The 15703-nt window shown below is 50.8% G+C and overlaps 1 protein-coding gene across 8 annotated transcripts in view; it reads right to left on the bottom strand.

Annotated features, from left to right (window-relative positions):
* PROM1 (prominin 1) overlaps positions 1-15336 on the bottom strand; it is an 89977-nt gene extending 74641 nt beyond the window's left edge. For 3 of the 8 annotated variants that reach the window (XM_053672453.1, XM_053672458.1, XM_053672456.1), the window contains exon 1: positions 8457-8947. In XM_053672453.1, coding sequence (XP_053528428.1) covers positions 8457-8676 — 220 coding nt within the window. In that variant the 5' untranslated portion in view covers positions 8677-8947. Of the gene's footprint in view, positions 1-8121; positions 8159-8456; positions 8948-13991; positions 14089-14831; positions 15034-15125 lie in introns of those variants that run through there. The other 5 variants (XM_053672459.1, XM_053672460.1, XM_053672455.1 and 2 more) reach the window with 4 other exon arrangements.
* Positions 15337-15703: the final 367 nt, after the last annotated feature.

Raw genomic sequence — 15703 nt, 5'->3', positions numbered from 1 at the left:
AGTTATCAAGCGGTAGGTTCAGGTGCACTTTGCTGTATGCTCATTAACACGTCAATGCAAAAAGTTAAATATTTTTTAAATTAAAAAAATGATTCTGATTTAGTAGACATGGGGATAGGATCTAAATACCTGCACTTCTAAAAGGCTCCCAGGTGATGCTGTTGCTGTTGGTCCAAAATGCACAGCTGGAGAAGCCCTGAGCCAGACCACTGGTGCCCGAGGGCACGGGAGAATTTCTGGGAACAGCCTCCGTGGAACATGTGTACTCCCCACGGCCTTCCTGTAGCTTTGGCCAAGGTTACAGGCCATGCCCACTCTTTAGGATTTGTAGAACCTTGTGCAGATGCGTTGGCATGACACTCTAGAGCCCATCTGCCATCTGCCTACAAGCTACTCCCCAGGCTCGTGGCCTTACAACCTCCCAGACGTGCAGGGCTCCGGCTTCACTGCTCTCCAGGCCAGATCCTATGAGCCCCTGTGTTAACTTGCATCACCTGCTGCAAGCAGGTATATAACTCTGCTTATATACCTACAATGCTCTACCTGGAACACTATCTGCCTCCTAAACCCTTCCATACCCTCAGGGCTCAGTTCAGAGGCTACTTCCTCCATGAAGCCTTCTTTGATCACCCCGTCATGATTAATCCCTCCTCTGGCCAGCCAAGAGCACACTACTCAGGCCTGACAGTGAGCACGACCAGCCTGACCTGCATCACAGCCCGCTGTGGACGTGAAGGTCTCCTCTCTCAATGTCAGCCTTTTGGGAACAGAGAAACCCCATCAACTCCATCTCCGCCCAACAGCACCAGGCTTCACACTCAGTAGGAGTTCACTACATATTTACACAACTGACATACAAGCACTCGCAATCAGTCAGGTTTGCATCTGGTTTCGTTGCCCTTCAGAAATAGGACCTTGGCCCGTTGCTTAACATCTGAGCTGGTGGCGAAGACTAAAGAACCATGTCATAAGTTTTGTGGGTTGAAATGCGACTCCCAAAATGCTGTGTCCAAGCCCTGCCCCTGGGAACCTGGGAAGGTGACCTGCTTTGGAAAAAGGGTCTTTGCCGATGTAATCAAGTTAAGGGTCTGAGATGCCCCTGGACAAAGGGAAGGCCCTAAATCCAGTGACAGCTGTCTGCGCCAGAGACACAGAGGTGGCCGTGTGCAGAAAGGCAGAGCCATGGGAGGCTGGAAGAGGCAAGGAAGGCTTCTCCCCGAGAGCCTTCAGAGGGAGCATGGCCCTGCCAACACCTTGACCGTGAACTGCTGGCCCTCAGAACCGTGAGAGAATAAACTGAGGTTGTTTAAAGCCTCCCAGTTTGTGATTTCTTGCAGCAGCTTTAGGAAAACAAGACAGTGGGGGTCAGATAACGACTTATTCTTCAGTGCAGGTGATCACCAAGACCTGAGAGTAATGTAAATGCTTTTAAATGCATATGGATCCTATACTTTCATAGCTATTTAACAAACATTTAATATAGCACTTTGTATATATCAGACACTGTTGTAATTGCTTTGTAAATATTATTTATGTAGATATTATGATGACCCCAGAAGTACCATTATTATTATTATTATTATTATTATTATTATTATTATTATTTCCACTTTAGAGAGGGAAAACAAAGAGAGTTTAAGTGGCTTGCCCAAGGTCACAGAGCTAGTGAACATCAGAGCCAGGATTCAACCCCAGGCGGTGGCTCCGGAAGGTGAGCTTCTCCCCCACGGCTCAGGTTTGAGGCTTGTTTTGGAATCCAGACCCCAGCCTAGCAGAGGGCATGTGCCAGGCTGTCAGGAGCCAACTCCCTTGGCAAGGTCCACCGTTCGTGGTTCTGACCCTGTACAGGCCACACTTTGCAGCCACTCCTCCTCCACTTGCACACTTTAGGACTTTTCTTCTCCTCAACCCCAGTGGACAAGCGACGCTTACTACCCTGCTGCCTTCCCCCAGCAGCTCCTGGGGTGGTCTCTCTCTATTTACAGTTGTACTTAATCTCTCGGTTCCTGCATGTATTAAAGGACATCATTCTTGAGTCTTTTCAGGACAGGCGGGCATCTCCCATAGTGCACACCGCCCCGCTCATTTCCTTAGGGAAGGCAGGAGCGCAGGGCAGCAGGACTTCGCAGACAAGCTTATGGGAATGCAGTCAGCTGGCCCCCAGTGTATTAGCTGAGCTGAAACAGCTGCACTCTGAAGCAGATGTGTAAGGAGGATCAGCGTCCCTGTTACAGTCTGCAGACACGTCTGTCACCTCCTGGCCAACTCCACCCTGCACTTGCCGGTCTCTGGGGACAGATGAATGCAGTCTGTACAGCCGGCACCCTCCACAAAGGCAGCATGGAGCCCTGGGGATGAGGCCAGGCTTGGCCATGACAGGGCCCTCGGTCCATGCCTGACTCAGCCACTTAGCCATCAGTGTGCTTGGCTTTGAAACAGTCCCCTAACCTTCCTGAGTCTCACTTTTCTTATCAGCCCAATAAAACTGGCAACTGTGAGCCTGGACTCTACAGCCAGCTAGAGTTCAAACCCCGTCTCTGCCACCGACCAGCACGTGACCCTGGGCAAGTCAGCTGGCTCTCTGGGCCTGAACTTCCTCTTCTATAAAATGGGAGTAACGGTACCTAGCTCCTAGAGCATGGAGTTGTTCAAATTCCTGCATGGAGGCACATAATAGCTGTTTGCTGTTACAACGGGTAGGATGGGAAGAGGTGGCCGCTATGGACTGTCTAGCATGAGTGACATGGGGAGGAAGGAGCAATAGATACTAGTTTTTTCCCTCCATGACCTTATAGAGCCAGGCCTTTTGCCAGTATGAGTCACATGCTCTAAAGGACAGTGCCGGCTTTGTCTGACTTAAGAACATGCAGGTGTTGGATAGAACATCCTGGTTCTACATGGATATTGACATAGACACACTTAATGGCTGTCGGCCTGGCCATCGCTTCCCTGCGAACCACCTCCCTGCCTGTGACGCTGTGAGGATAGTGATGGTTCACAGCGTCAGGCCCAGGAGTTGGGACCTTGGTCACAGTTACTCTGTGGACCCAAAGGTATTGATTGGCTCAGGCAGGACTGAATTGGGATTTGGGACTGAAAGAGAAAAAATGCCCAGCCACTGCCCAGGAAGCCGGCCTGAAACTTGTAACATTGGCAGCCTGGTTCTCCACTCTGAGACAGCAGGAGCTGGGGAACCCAGAGAGGTGGGGTCAGGAGGGGAGGAATGAAATGGTTATGTGCAGAGAAGAGCTCCCATGTGGGAGGCAGAGTCCCAAGAGTTCAAGGTCTAGTCCCTGGTGCCTGACCCCTTCCCTGAGTGCATGAGATGCTGTGAAATCTTTTTTTCCTAATTATAGTTTATTGATGATGCTATTACAGTTGTCCTGATTTTTCTCCCTCCACCCAGCAGCCCCCAATCCCTCAGGCAATCCCCCTACTATTGTTCATGTCCACGGGTCATGCGTGTAAGTTCTTTGTCTGCTCCATTTCCTACACTGTACTTTAAATTCCCATGGCTGTTCTGTAACTACCGATTTGTACTTCTTAATCCCTTCATCTCTTTACCCATCCCCACAGTCCCCTCCCATCTGACAACCATCAAAATGCTCTCCGTATCCACCATTCTTTGTTCTTCTTGTTTGCTTTTGTTTTTTTTAGATTCAATTGTCAATAGATTTGTACTTTTTGCCATTTTATTGTTCATAGTTTGGATCTTCTTTTTATTCACATAAATAATATTAACGATTGCATAGTGCCCCACAGTAAGAATACATCATTATTTACTTAACCAATTTTTACTTCTTTTTCTTAAATAAGTCCTTTTATCATTTCATGTAATAATGGTTTGGCAATGATGAACTCCTCTGGCAAGAAATATTCAAAGTCATGAAAAGTAGAAACCTACAGCCGAGGCTGCTCTACCCAGCAAAGATACTCAGAATCGGAGGGCCAACCCGGAGCATCCCAGACACAGAGAAACTAGAGGATGATATGATGATAAACTCCTGTTTGCGATCGCCTTAGCTGGTGGGTAGGTCTCTGTCACCTGCACCAGAAGGGGCTCCCACGTAACCGAACACCCTGAGGGCGCCGCAGGTCCCGCAGAAACCATCTCCCTTCCTCCCACTCTGCCACTGTCCCAACTCCGCTCTCACACCGTCAAATCCCAGGCGCAAACCCAATTAGCCTCCAATGCTGTTGGAAGCAGAACGACCATCCTATATTAACTTACAAATATACAAAAAAAAAGGGCAGAGAATAATTTTAGAGAATTTCTAAAAAAAATAAAAGCAGAGGGGACATTCTTTTTTCATTTGTTTCATTACGATGGCTCTGATCTGGGTCCCCATTTCTGCCCGATTAGTCACAGACACAGCAGACTGAAAAGGGCTCACCTCACCCTCTATGCCAGGTAACCTTCTGCAATGTCCACTGTCAATGTGTAAAAATTCCTATTTTTTTTCATAGCATCCCACGGTCAGTTTACAAGTACTATGCTAAAATAAAAGAGAAATAAATTATCTACAAGGGAAGCGGGGGAAGAGAGAAGTGACAGCTAGTCCTGGAGATGGGTTTGTCAGCCTTCTACTGGCTAGTCATGTGACCAGAACATGCACTCTCATCCTGACTTAGTTTTCCCATCTGTAAGTGGGGGAGGGATATTCAAATGAGAAGTAAGACCACCATCTACCACGATCATCTGCCACTCAAAGCTGCTGGGAGATTCCAAAGAGCAAACACCAGCAAAGACGTGGTGTTACAGTGGGCAAGAGGGACAGCAGGAGAGGAGAGAGGAGCAGAGGAAGCGAGAGTTCGTGAGATGGCGATGTCCTAGTGGAGGAGCAGAGACCGCTCAGCAGAGCAGCCCTGTGTCCAAGCCCTGGCTTCTTCCTCCAGTCCTGCTACCGTGGCGCTTGCCAGGAGGCACAGCCACTTAACTTCAAAAGTAGTGGAACCGCTTCTTCCAAGGTACCTCCCAGAGGAATGTCCCCGAGGGAGAAGCAGCGAGAGAAGTTTTACTGACCCCTCCTGGAGACACCAGAAGTTTTACTGACACCTCCTTTATCCACCTCCCCTCTGGAAACTAACTGTCAAATTTGGCCAGTGTTTCCTCTCAGATAATAATATTAGTACAGCCAGGTAAGCCTCACAGATACACACTGTAAAGTACGTTACATTTATAGTCACATTACATCTATGTGACTATAACAGTCTCTCTGAATATGAAACAGCTTGGCCAAGATCATGCAGCAGGCAATAGGCGGGAGCTAGGATTTAAACACAGTCCTTTGGACGGAAAGTGGATCCGGCCTCCATTCCCCCCATTATGTTTAACTTGTTCTGAGTTAGTTCATTATTACCTCCCTTTGCACCCACTACAAGAGCCTCCGCCTCCCTGTGACCTCTCTCGCCAGCTGCTGAGATTCTTTTCCCCAAATCCTGCTTCCTCACCAGCTCACAGTGCCCAGCATGGTGCACCATCACCAAAAGCAGGGCTTTCAAGAAATGCCTGTTGGATGAATGAAACCTCTGCTTGTGCAGCCTCAGCTTCCTCAGTTTCCTTCCCTCTGCAAAACTCCCTGAACTGCCTGTCCTCTCTGGCTCCCTGACTGAGGTGGTCTTAGTCCACGAACAGCCACCTCAGGGGTCCACCATGAACCACAGTCTCTTCCACTCTCCAGACATGCCCCTTCCCTCCCTGGAACAAAGGGTGTTCAACACCCTCGGGCATCCAGCCCTCAACAGGGACAAAGGACTCCTCCCATCCCTCTCTTTTGGGTGAGCCCGTGCCGGGACACTGCAGACACTGCATCACTCTTGCAGCCTCAGGCCAGGCAGGTCGTTAGGAAATACCCCGGCCAGATTCCAGAGCACCTACCTCAGCTATCGTCTTCCTGGCCTTCCCTAAGCTGAGCTTTTCTATTCCCAGGAAGTTAAGGAAGCCTTTGTCTCAAGTACTAGCTAAATAACAGAAACATGTGTTTCTGTTTAGAGAGGTCCAAATGCAAAAAAAAATTTTTTTTTGGTATACCGTTTTGGTTGCACACAGAACGTAAAAGTAGAAAGCTCCCCAGTCCGATGGCATGAACAGAGGGAACCCAGCCTCCAGGGCCCTCTCTTCCCCTCCCACTCCTGCACTGGGACTTGGCATCAGAACACATGTTCTCTTTCCAGTGAAAGACTATACCTATGGGATAATATCTTCTTGGAAGAGAGAAGCAGGGTCTTCTCCCTCGAGGGCTCACCCCAAAGACTTCTATTTTGGTTAGTATATTACCATAAATTAGTGAAGTAAACACGCAAGAATCCACCTCTTTTTTTATTTTTCCATTTTCAAGTTCGCAGACGGCTACCTATGAGGAGGCAATGGTGAAATGCACTGGCCCCACATGCAAAAGCCACGCTGGCCTCGGGGGTCTATTGTGCAGCAAGGCATCCACTGGGCACTTTGAGGCTATGAGGAAGTCCAGTAACTGGGTGAAAGAATATGAATAATGGGGTGGTGGAAAAAAACGACATTCCAAGGTCATAGTCTTGATTCAAGAGTTCAAGATTATATTCTTTATGCCCTGGCTGGTGTGTCTCAGTGGACTGAGCACCAGCCAGTGAACCAACCAGTCACTGGTTTGATTCCCAGGCAGGGCATATGCCTGGGTTGTGGGCAAAGTCCCCTTTAAGAAATTATATTTTTTCAATAGCCCTAAGAATTATTTTTTGAATGGAATAATGTTGGTCTGCTCTGGTCTACTCTTGAAACTTTTGAGAATTTCTTTCTCTGAAATAATAACTATTAAATAAAGTCAAGGGGACAAACAAGGTTAACTCCCTCAGATTACAGTGGGATCTAAATTTTTCAGAATTTTCCTTCTAGACTAATAATGATGTTGGAGCTCATAACCTTAGAAGGCGTTGGAAATAGAATATCTTTTAACCTGATCATTTGAATGAAGACTTTTTAAAATGTTCCTTTTTCCTTGTAAAATTGTGCAAGGAAGTCTTCCTCTGAAATCTGGAGGAAGGGAAATAGAACAACATATGGAAAGAGATTACAGGATTAACTCAGTATCTGATATGCTTTACAATGACACATTTTAAGACATCATTGTAAGTTCATAATAAACAACTGAACTCTATGCCTCTTACATAAAAAAGAAGCCAGCGGAAACACTAGTAGGTATGTGTTCATTCAGTAATATTTATATCACGCCTACGAATAAAGAGATATGTATTGAAAACAGTGAATTTGTATTCAAAGTAAATAAATAAACTCAGTGTATTTTCTACTTCTGCTTTTTTGGATTTTCAAATTTAGTCTCCTAAGCAATTACATAAACAGTAAGTAGTGTTCAGGAATCTTTTTAAAGACAACAGGGCACAAAGTAATTTATTTCATTAAATCAAAATTTAAACTTAAGAAAAATGAGAACTACACTTAAAACTGTTCCATCTGCTTGGTCTAAGACAAATACATGTAAAAATATTTCGATATAAATGTATTTTAATGAAAATCCATAAACTGCCCATAATATAAACAAGTACTAAAGTTTACTAAATACATTCTCCCTCTCTCCCCACCTCCATCCCCCTCTCTCTCTTACAAACAGTAGCTGACAAGCTAAGGAAGATGATACAAATTTCCACAATTTTTACAATTTTTAGTAATCATGATAGTGTTCAGATCTGTGTGGTTTAAAGAACAAGCTTGGGGCAGATCTAAAATTAAGCCAACAAAAATTTCGGCTGCCGACCCTGGTAGCAGACTCGCCATGGACCCGTGTAAAGTTCCTAACCCTGTCCCTGAAAACACCCCCCCCCCAAGGCTCTGGCTACAGCCCAGGAGGGCGAGCAATGGCAAGAAGCCCACGTAGTTGCAGGTGTAAAGGACACAAGCACCAGATACCATGGAGGTGACCTAAAGGGCCACCCCTCCTCGCCTTGCAAACTCTGAGAACTGAACGCACGGTCCCTCAGGTGCGTGGGTTTGGCCGAGCCTGTCCTTGCTGGAAGCAATGTCAATGGCAATTTGTGGTGGATAGAGAAGTGCTGCATTGTTCAGCCATGAGGTCATTATTAACTTCTCATCTGATGACAGAGAATCTGCATTTTTACCCTAAGTTTTACCTTTGGCGTGTACTTGAGAATGAGTCATCGCTCTAGCCTAAGAGAATAAGAAAAAAGAAAAAAAAAAGGAGAGGAGGATAAAGAGTTGGAAAACCAGAGCACATAGTTTGATTTTGTTTCTTCTCATCGCATTCTCGACAACCTCCTGAACCTGGTACCACTTTTCTTAACTTCTGTGGAAATCCTTCCTGCTCTTACGCAGTTCACCACCTTGACCCTCATCCTTAATAATGACTATAATGTACAGTGGCCGCGCTGTCATTAATGAACATTGTTGAGTGTGTATGCACGGCTGTTCGGAGAACTAGTCTATCTTTGCCGCCACCGCCACTTACCTTCTGGAAAAGCATTGGGCTGCACCACGTGGAGGAAGACATGCACCATTTGAAAGAGAACGCCAATGGGCCCAGGTGTGTAAGAGTCTTTGGTCTCATAGTTCGTTGAGGGCAATTCAAATTCCAGACCAGCGGGGCTCCTTGAGGATGATGGAGGCCCCTCGGAAATGGTGTTCCAGCAGAGCCCCAGCAGCAGCAGGAAGGTGAGTGTCAGGGTCATGGCTGGCAAGACGCCCCACACATAAGGTAGAACTGGGGGCCTCCGGCCTCAGAGGTTCTGGAAGCCGAGGATGAGCCAGGAGCGTGCGTTTCTGTGCAGAAGAAGCGTGGGGAGGACTGGGTCTGCGGAGTCCTCCGTTTCCTGGCCGGGCTGGCATGCGCAACCTCCAGAGGGGTCAGTTGCTCAAGGCAGCATCCCTGGCAGGGAGACAAGGGGCGACAGTGGATCACACAGCAGCTGCCTGGCCCCGGAGCTGCCCCAGAGGAAGCTGCAGGCTTTAGAGCAAGCCCATCTGCCTAATCTGGATGGGGGCGGGGCGTGGCCAGGAGGCAAACAGAGGCTGACTCAGAGCCACAGGGACAGGAAAATGCGCAGCCCTCCCTCCTCTGCCAGGGGCCACATTCAGACTCCTTAAGGGTTCAAGAACACCGGGTGTGTAGAGATGGCTATGCAGTCTTGGAAACTGACATTTGTTGAGCACTTACTATATTCCAGACACTGTGGTACGTGCTTTACAGGTAGGATCTTATGTAAGGCATTATCTCATGTTGCAGATGAGGAAACTGACAGAGAGGATTTTAGTGGTTTGCCTGAGGTCACAGCTGATTCAAGGTGAGGGCAGGACTCCAGCCCAGCAGTTTGCCTTCCGAGCCCAATCTTAGACCCTGAGGCTCTCCCTGCGGAGCCCACCCTCTCAGGCTCCAGTCAGAGGCAGGAGGCCCCCAACAGTAGACTGCACCCCTTTTTCTTCCAAGTTTGTGTAGTTTCCCCTGTCTCTGGAGATAACTCATACTCTGCCTTTTATTCCACTGACTTGCTCACCGATCTCATTTCAAGCATCCCCTCTCCACTGACCCCCAACCCAAACTAGAAGAACATGGTCTCAACAGCAAGGACCAAAATCTCACGGGGCGACATTGGAATTTATCCGTCTCAATGGAAGCCCGTGCCCCCAAGTCACCACCTGATCAATGAGGGGTCCGGGTGATGAGATGCAGGGTGGAGCGGGACTCCCGCTCACCCTCGGGGAGAGGCGGGAAAAGCACAGGGATCCTAAAAGCAGCTCCCTACTCAGTGTCTACTGAAAATACCCAACGTGGCCCCTGCTCCTCAGAACTGAACCCGAGGCAGGGCACAGAGTGGGGCCTCAGAAAATACTGTTGAATATATGAATAAATAAGCCAAGATTGCTGACTTACTTGGGCCGGTGCATGAGACTAGTGAACCGAAACAGAACCTACCAGAACAACTGGGAGCTGTGCTGGTCCCCTCCGTCCTGGTGTCAGAAACCCCCGGTTTTATTTCATAGAGCAGACACTCACAGACTTTCAAAATAAGGACAAGGTGCTCTTGAAACCCACCCTGTGACGGGGACCATCAAGAAAGTGACACATTGTACGAGGGGCCAGTGGACCCACTGCCTCCGTTCCACCAAGTCGGAGGAGGAGGTGGGATTTCATGGGCTATTTGGAAGATGTGAATTCCTATGGAGTCCCCTTAGAGGTTGCTGGTCTTCTAAGACCCGCCCCACTCCAACTACTTCTGCAGAGAGCCACAACAGAGTGACCCTCAATTCCTTCTTTATCAACTCAGGGCTGCTCAGAGCCCCCAGTGGATCCCAGGATGACCCTTGTAAACCCCGAGCTTCCACGTTTGCTCTCCATCTCACCTGCAGATACGCCCAGGCCCCTGGTACCTGTTCGCAAGAGGCACTGGCCCTGCCAGGCATGGCAGCTGCAAACACGGTGTTGAGGCTCTGCAGCCCGAGCCTCTCACTGGTTCTACCAGGAGGTCAGGGCCCTGCCCAGTCATCAGGTCGTTTCCAGAGAGAACAAATGAAAAAGACAAAGTGTCGGCTTTTGCAAGGCCCTCGGCCTAGAAACCTCCAGGGCTGCACAGAATAGCATATGAAGCGTGTATGAAACACGAGGCGTGTGTGGTTATTCCGGTAGGACAGGGCTACTCTAAGCAGGCAGGCAGGTACACACACACGTGTCCCACATGCACACACACACACCACGTACACATACACCACACACTGACCCACTACATGCACACACCACACTTATATACTAACACGTATATACAGAATGGGGCAAGAGTAGGTTCATAGTCAAGAGCACGTGAAACAGACTTTATTCTCATATTGTTACAAATTATTGTATTATTTTCCACACAAATATCTGTAAACTTACTTTTGCCCCATCGTGTATGAATACGGGCACACACGACTCATGCAGCACGTACGTGCAGCACACCACATATGCATACACCAACACACACCATGTACATATATACACCACACACTGACGCGCTACATACGCACAAGCCACACGTGCGAACACACATTCGTGCACCTGTGGACACAGACCACACACACACTCGCATCTTGTTCTCGGCTGAAGGACAGGCAGGGAGCACAGCAGCTGCAGGATTAAAGGCTCAGCTGCTAAGAAAGGCTGACTTCCTGGTAATGCTGCCAAGCCTGGGCCAGGGAGAGTCGCAGGCAGCAGGCCGGTGGGAGAGGCAGGAATACACGGACTTTCAGACCCCCGGCTCGGGAGAGGAAGTCCCACAGAAGAAGCTGCCTCCTGCTGCAGGGCACGTGGGGGTGTCAGGGGCACGTGGCAGAGGCAGCACCTGGAGCCCCAGGCCCAGACGCCTTTACACCTTGCTCCAGTGTGTCGGCCCCTCTTAAAGTTCAGAGTACATTTTACGAAAACATTAAAATCTCATGGTGTCTGAAACACCAGACAATTGATAAAAGTCAAGCCAATAAAGAAAAGGTCTTCACTCCAGTTCTGACCTGGGTGCCGAGGGTGGGTGCCTCCCTGCGAAACACAAACACACAGCAAGTGAGCCTGAGAGCAGCTCCGGGAGCTGCTGGCACCAAATCCAGGAAAACCCTCATGGGCCCAAAGCTCCATCGGGGAAACGAGCTGTTTATTGTAAATGAGACTAGCGGAACTGATTTCTAGAGGTGGGGCCATTCACCTGCATGTTTCACAAGCTCCCCTGGTGAGGGAATTCTTCAAACACGGAAGGTTTGAGAACCGGCGCAGTTCCTGACCGCTGCCCGGCTCATTCACGCCACTTTCCAAAGACGCCTCCAGTTTTCCAACCACAACCGCGGACAGCAGAGGCAAGGCAAAGGCTGCGAACTGCCCTTCTCACTGTGCACCGCACTGGCCAGCTGCTGTGTGGGCTGTGCCCACAGAGTCAGGCACACAGTAGGCACTCAACAAGGACTGACTGCCAAAATCAAATGGTGAAGGGAAGACTCACAAAATGGCCTAATTGACCTGTTTCGAAATGGCATCAAACATTTGTTTATGGACAGTCCTGGCTACTTCCGCCTACAGAGGCAGCCAACTGGTCTACCCTTCTAGGGGCTGTACTTTGTGCTGGGACCCCCCAAATTTGCAGGCTTTGGAAATAGCTCTCCTGGGGGATATCTTCTTGCCTAGGTACCAGACTGATTAATAAAACTGTCTCAACTGTTTTTCTGGTTTATGGGGGTGACAATCCTCAGTTTTCACTCCAAATGCAGTATGAGTTCAAACTGGGGAAGGGGCCCAAGAATGTGAAATTTAAGCGAATACCTCATGTGATTCTGGGCCTGAGGTCCAGAGTGGGACATTTCCTTCCATAAACCCTGGTTTAAAAGCCAACACCGTGACCATCCAGCTTCATTTCTTCTTTTGATTGAACATTTTTTGGAATTTCTTTTTAAAGGATCTTTGCACTGGATGTTTGTCGTCTGGGGTTTTGCGGGGGTGGGAGTGGGTATGATGGGAGCCACCTGGCTTCTGAGCCCACCTTTGTGAGTCTTCGGTGGCCAAGCCCTGCCTCTCATTGTGAGGCCAGCTGAGGTGCCCAAATGGTGCCCTGGGGGTGGGGGGTGGCTCCGGCTCAGCCACTCACTCAGATGCTGTCTCCTGGGCTTGTGATGGAGAAGCACATCAAGGCAGAGATTGCTTCTCATTCCTCTGCAGTGCCAGCAGCCACATCCAGAGTTTCCTCCAGGTGACAGCATGGCCATGCACCACTCAGGAGTCCTGGTGCAGGTCCTGAGTCCTGCTCCCCTGGGCTCCTGAGCCTGCCTGGCCCACCTTCCTGCACCTTCTCTAAGCCACCAGATACAATGACCAGCGTTGGCTTCTACCATTTATTTGTAACAAAACACCCTGGCCTTTAACAAATCTCAGAGGTAGCTCTTGGTCCCTCTGTGAAACCTATTTCCTTCATATTTTAAATAGTCAACAAAACAGTATTTGGTTTAAAGTTTTACTGTTTGGACCTGCCTTTTCTGATGCACTTGCTTGTGTCCTTGTCCTAGACCCGCAGAAACAGTCCGGCACAGAATCGCAGGGCCGTCCATAAAAAAACATTGAGATGCACCAAGGAAGCAACAGCAAAAGGCGCTGCTGAAGAGACAGCGCGGCTGGAGTCCAGAGTCTGAGTGTGACTGATACCTTCTCCACATTTCCCTTGCTCATCTATGAAATGGGGCTTCCAGTCGCCCCGAGGGTTGGAGGTGGAACAAGTCCGGCACCCAGCACACAGCCCGAAGTCGATAAAAGCCTGTAGTGCTCCTGCCAGCACCAACACCCTGACCCCAGCAAGAGAGGATGGCCCCACAGATACTGAAAAGAGAAAACTCGCGAAGGAGCGAGGAAAGACTCATAGGGAGTAAGGTCCCACAAGCTGAATCATGCGAAGTTGGTGATATTCAAGTCTTCCATTCCCAAACAAAAACAAACAAACAAACAAACAAACCCACGTCAGTTTCAGGTAGTTCATTCTAACACATGGCCGCAGATGGCTGTGTCTCCACGGGGGACTATGTTGCAGCGCAGGGCAGGTAAGTTTAAGGAAACCGATCACACACCTTATCCTTATGAAGGTACCAGCAGCCTGCAGGACTGGAAAACCTCCCGGAGTCGTCAGCAGCCACCGCGTGCTGCGGGCGCAACCTGTTGCTGCAGGAAGCTTGGGGCCCTGGCTTCCCCAGGCTTTTTCTCTGAGCCACCGCCAGGCCGACCCTCTTCTGCCCCCATCTCTCCTGCTCCCTCCGCCCCGGTGCCTTTCCAGACAGCCGGACACAAAAGAATGGGCTGCAGGGCTGGTCGGGACGCGAGGATCCAGGAATTAGCCAGACCCCTGGGGGAGGGGGTTGCCGGAGTAACTCGGCTGCCCCGAGCGAGCGCGCGGGCTCCGCAGTTGGGGTTGGCATGGGTGCCCCCCCCCACCGCAGTACCATCCTGGGACGGGATCCTTTGCCCCTCTCCGTGCAGGCTTTCGGGGAAACTGACCTCTGGCTCCGACTCGCCCACAACGCGAGGCTCTTCCTCTGTCCATGCTTCCCTTTGTTGTCCGGCCCGCACCTACCGCCGGGGGCGCCCCAGCACCTAGTTCTGGATCTGAAGTCGCCGAAGGCCCCCACATGCTCTGCACCCAAAGCGGGCAGGGGACGCCTCAAGTCAGGGGTTAGCGCGCTCCCTGGCGTAAGCGGGGAGATGGCCTCCCACTGCCCCCAGAGCTCCCCGGTGCTAAGGTGCCGTGCACAGCGTACTCCGTTTGGCAAACCAGAGAAAGGTGATCGCTTTCCATACCCTTCAGGAGGCTCAGCGCCCCGCGCCCCCGGTGCCACCCCAGCACCCGCTCGCTGCAGAACAGGTCCCAAGCTCCTGACGAAACTGCTCTTTGTCCGCTGCTCGCTGCTCTTCCGAGATCGAGCCCATGGCCTTGGGGTCCGGTCCCGGTCCAGCTCGCTCTCCCTGCGCCTACTCCCCGCCCAGAACCTGGGGACCACAGCCTCCGGCTCCCCTCCAGTGAATGAAAAGAAGACCCACCAGGCAGCCGGCAAAGTCTGTGCGCATCTCACCCTGCCCGGAGTCCCGCTGGGCTGGCGGGGTGCCTGGACCACCTCGCCGGTCCGGCAGCCCCGGTGGCCCCTGTGTTTGCTTTCGGGCTCGCATCACTTGCCGAGGTGTCCCGGCGGGGTTTCAGAGGACTGGGAGGTGAAGGGCGCAGAAAGAACCCTTCGGTTTCCCATTCCCCGCCCCTAGCATTCTAGAAGGGGGTGCGTTCAGCCCCCTGCCGGGTCCCAGACGTTTCCCCAGGTTCCTCCGGGTGAGGACGCAGACACTCACCCTGCACCCGGTCCAGCTCCCGCTTCGGCCAGCGTGACCCTCTACCGCTGCCCTTGCAGCCCTGCTTCCCGGCCCCGGCTCATGAATGATGAAGGAGGCTGCTTCGGGGACCACCGGGAAGGCTTCCGGAGAGGCTCTGGGAGGAGGCTGGCTCGCACGGAAAGGCATCTGCCCTAGAGGTGCTGGCGAGGCCAGCGGCCGCGGGACCTGTTGCCTCCTGCCTCCTCCCCACCAGGGACCTGCGCATGGAGCCGCTTCTATGTCAAAGTTTCCTTAAGTGTGTGCAATACTCACCGGAGTCTGGATAGCTGAGCGCTGCGAGATACCTGGGGGTACCTGCGAGGTACCTGGGGGGCGCCCCGCTGGGTGTTTTAAAGATAGCTAAGCCTGAGGTCCTGGGCGTGCTCCCATTGGACCAGCAGGGCAGCGTCGCCGCGATGCCCCCAGGCAACTACTGGACTGGGACTGCAAACATTTCCCCAGGTGGCCGTCCTGCTCACCGGAGCACGCCCTTCTCGAAACACCCACGCCTGCTTCACCCGGACAGGACCCTGCGATTGGAAGGCTGCTACCCTGCCTTCCGCAGACTCCTCCTCCGTCCGGTTCCAACTCAGGCCTGCCTCGGAGGGCTTCCCCACCGCTGCAGAAGCTTTTATTGCCGGCTTCCAACAGACTTTTAAACACAATTTACCAAAATAAAACAAAACAAAACCCAAGTCATTTGGTCCCTTAGTGTGTACCCATCACAATGCTAGTGGCTGGAGCTATTAAATAGCATAAAGCAGCCGTTTTTCCATATACACACACAGACATCTACTGCACACACCACCAGTAGGTAATTGTTTCATACTGGTGTCTCCCAGCTGTGAGCT

The sequence above is a fragment of the Artibeus jamaicensis genome, unplaced genomic scaffold (assembly GCF_021234435.1).
Source record: "Artibeus jamaicensis isolate MK-2021 breed Jamaican fruit bat unplaced genomic scaffold, CSHL_Jam_final contig_76, whole genome shotgun sequence".
Classification (NCBI taxonomy): Eukaryota; Metazoa; Chordata; class Mammalia; order Chiroptera; family Phyllostomidae; genus Artibeus; species Artibeus jamaicensis.
The sequence above is the reverse complement of the archived record's forward strand: the minus strand, read 5'-3'. Positions and strand labels throughout refer to the sequence as shown.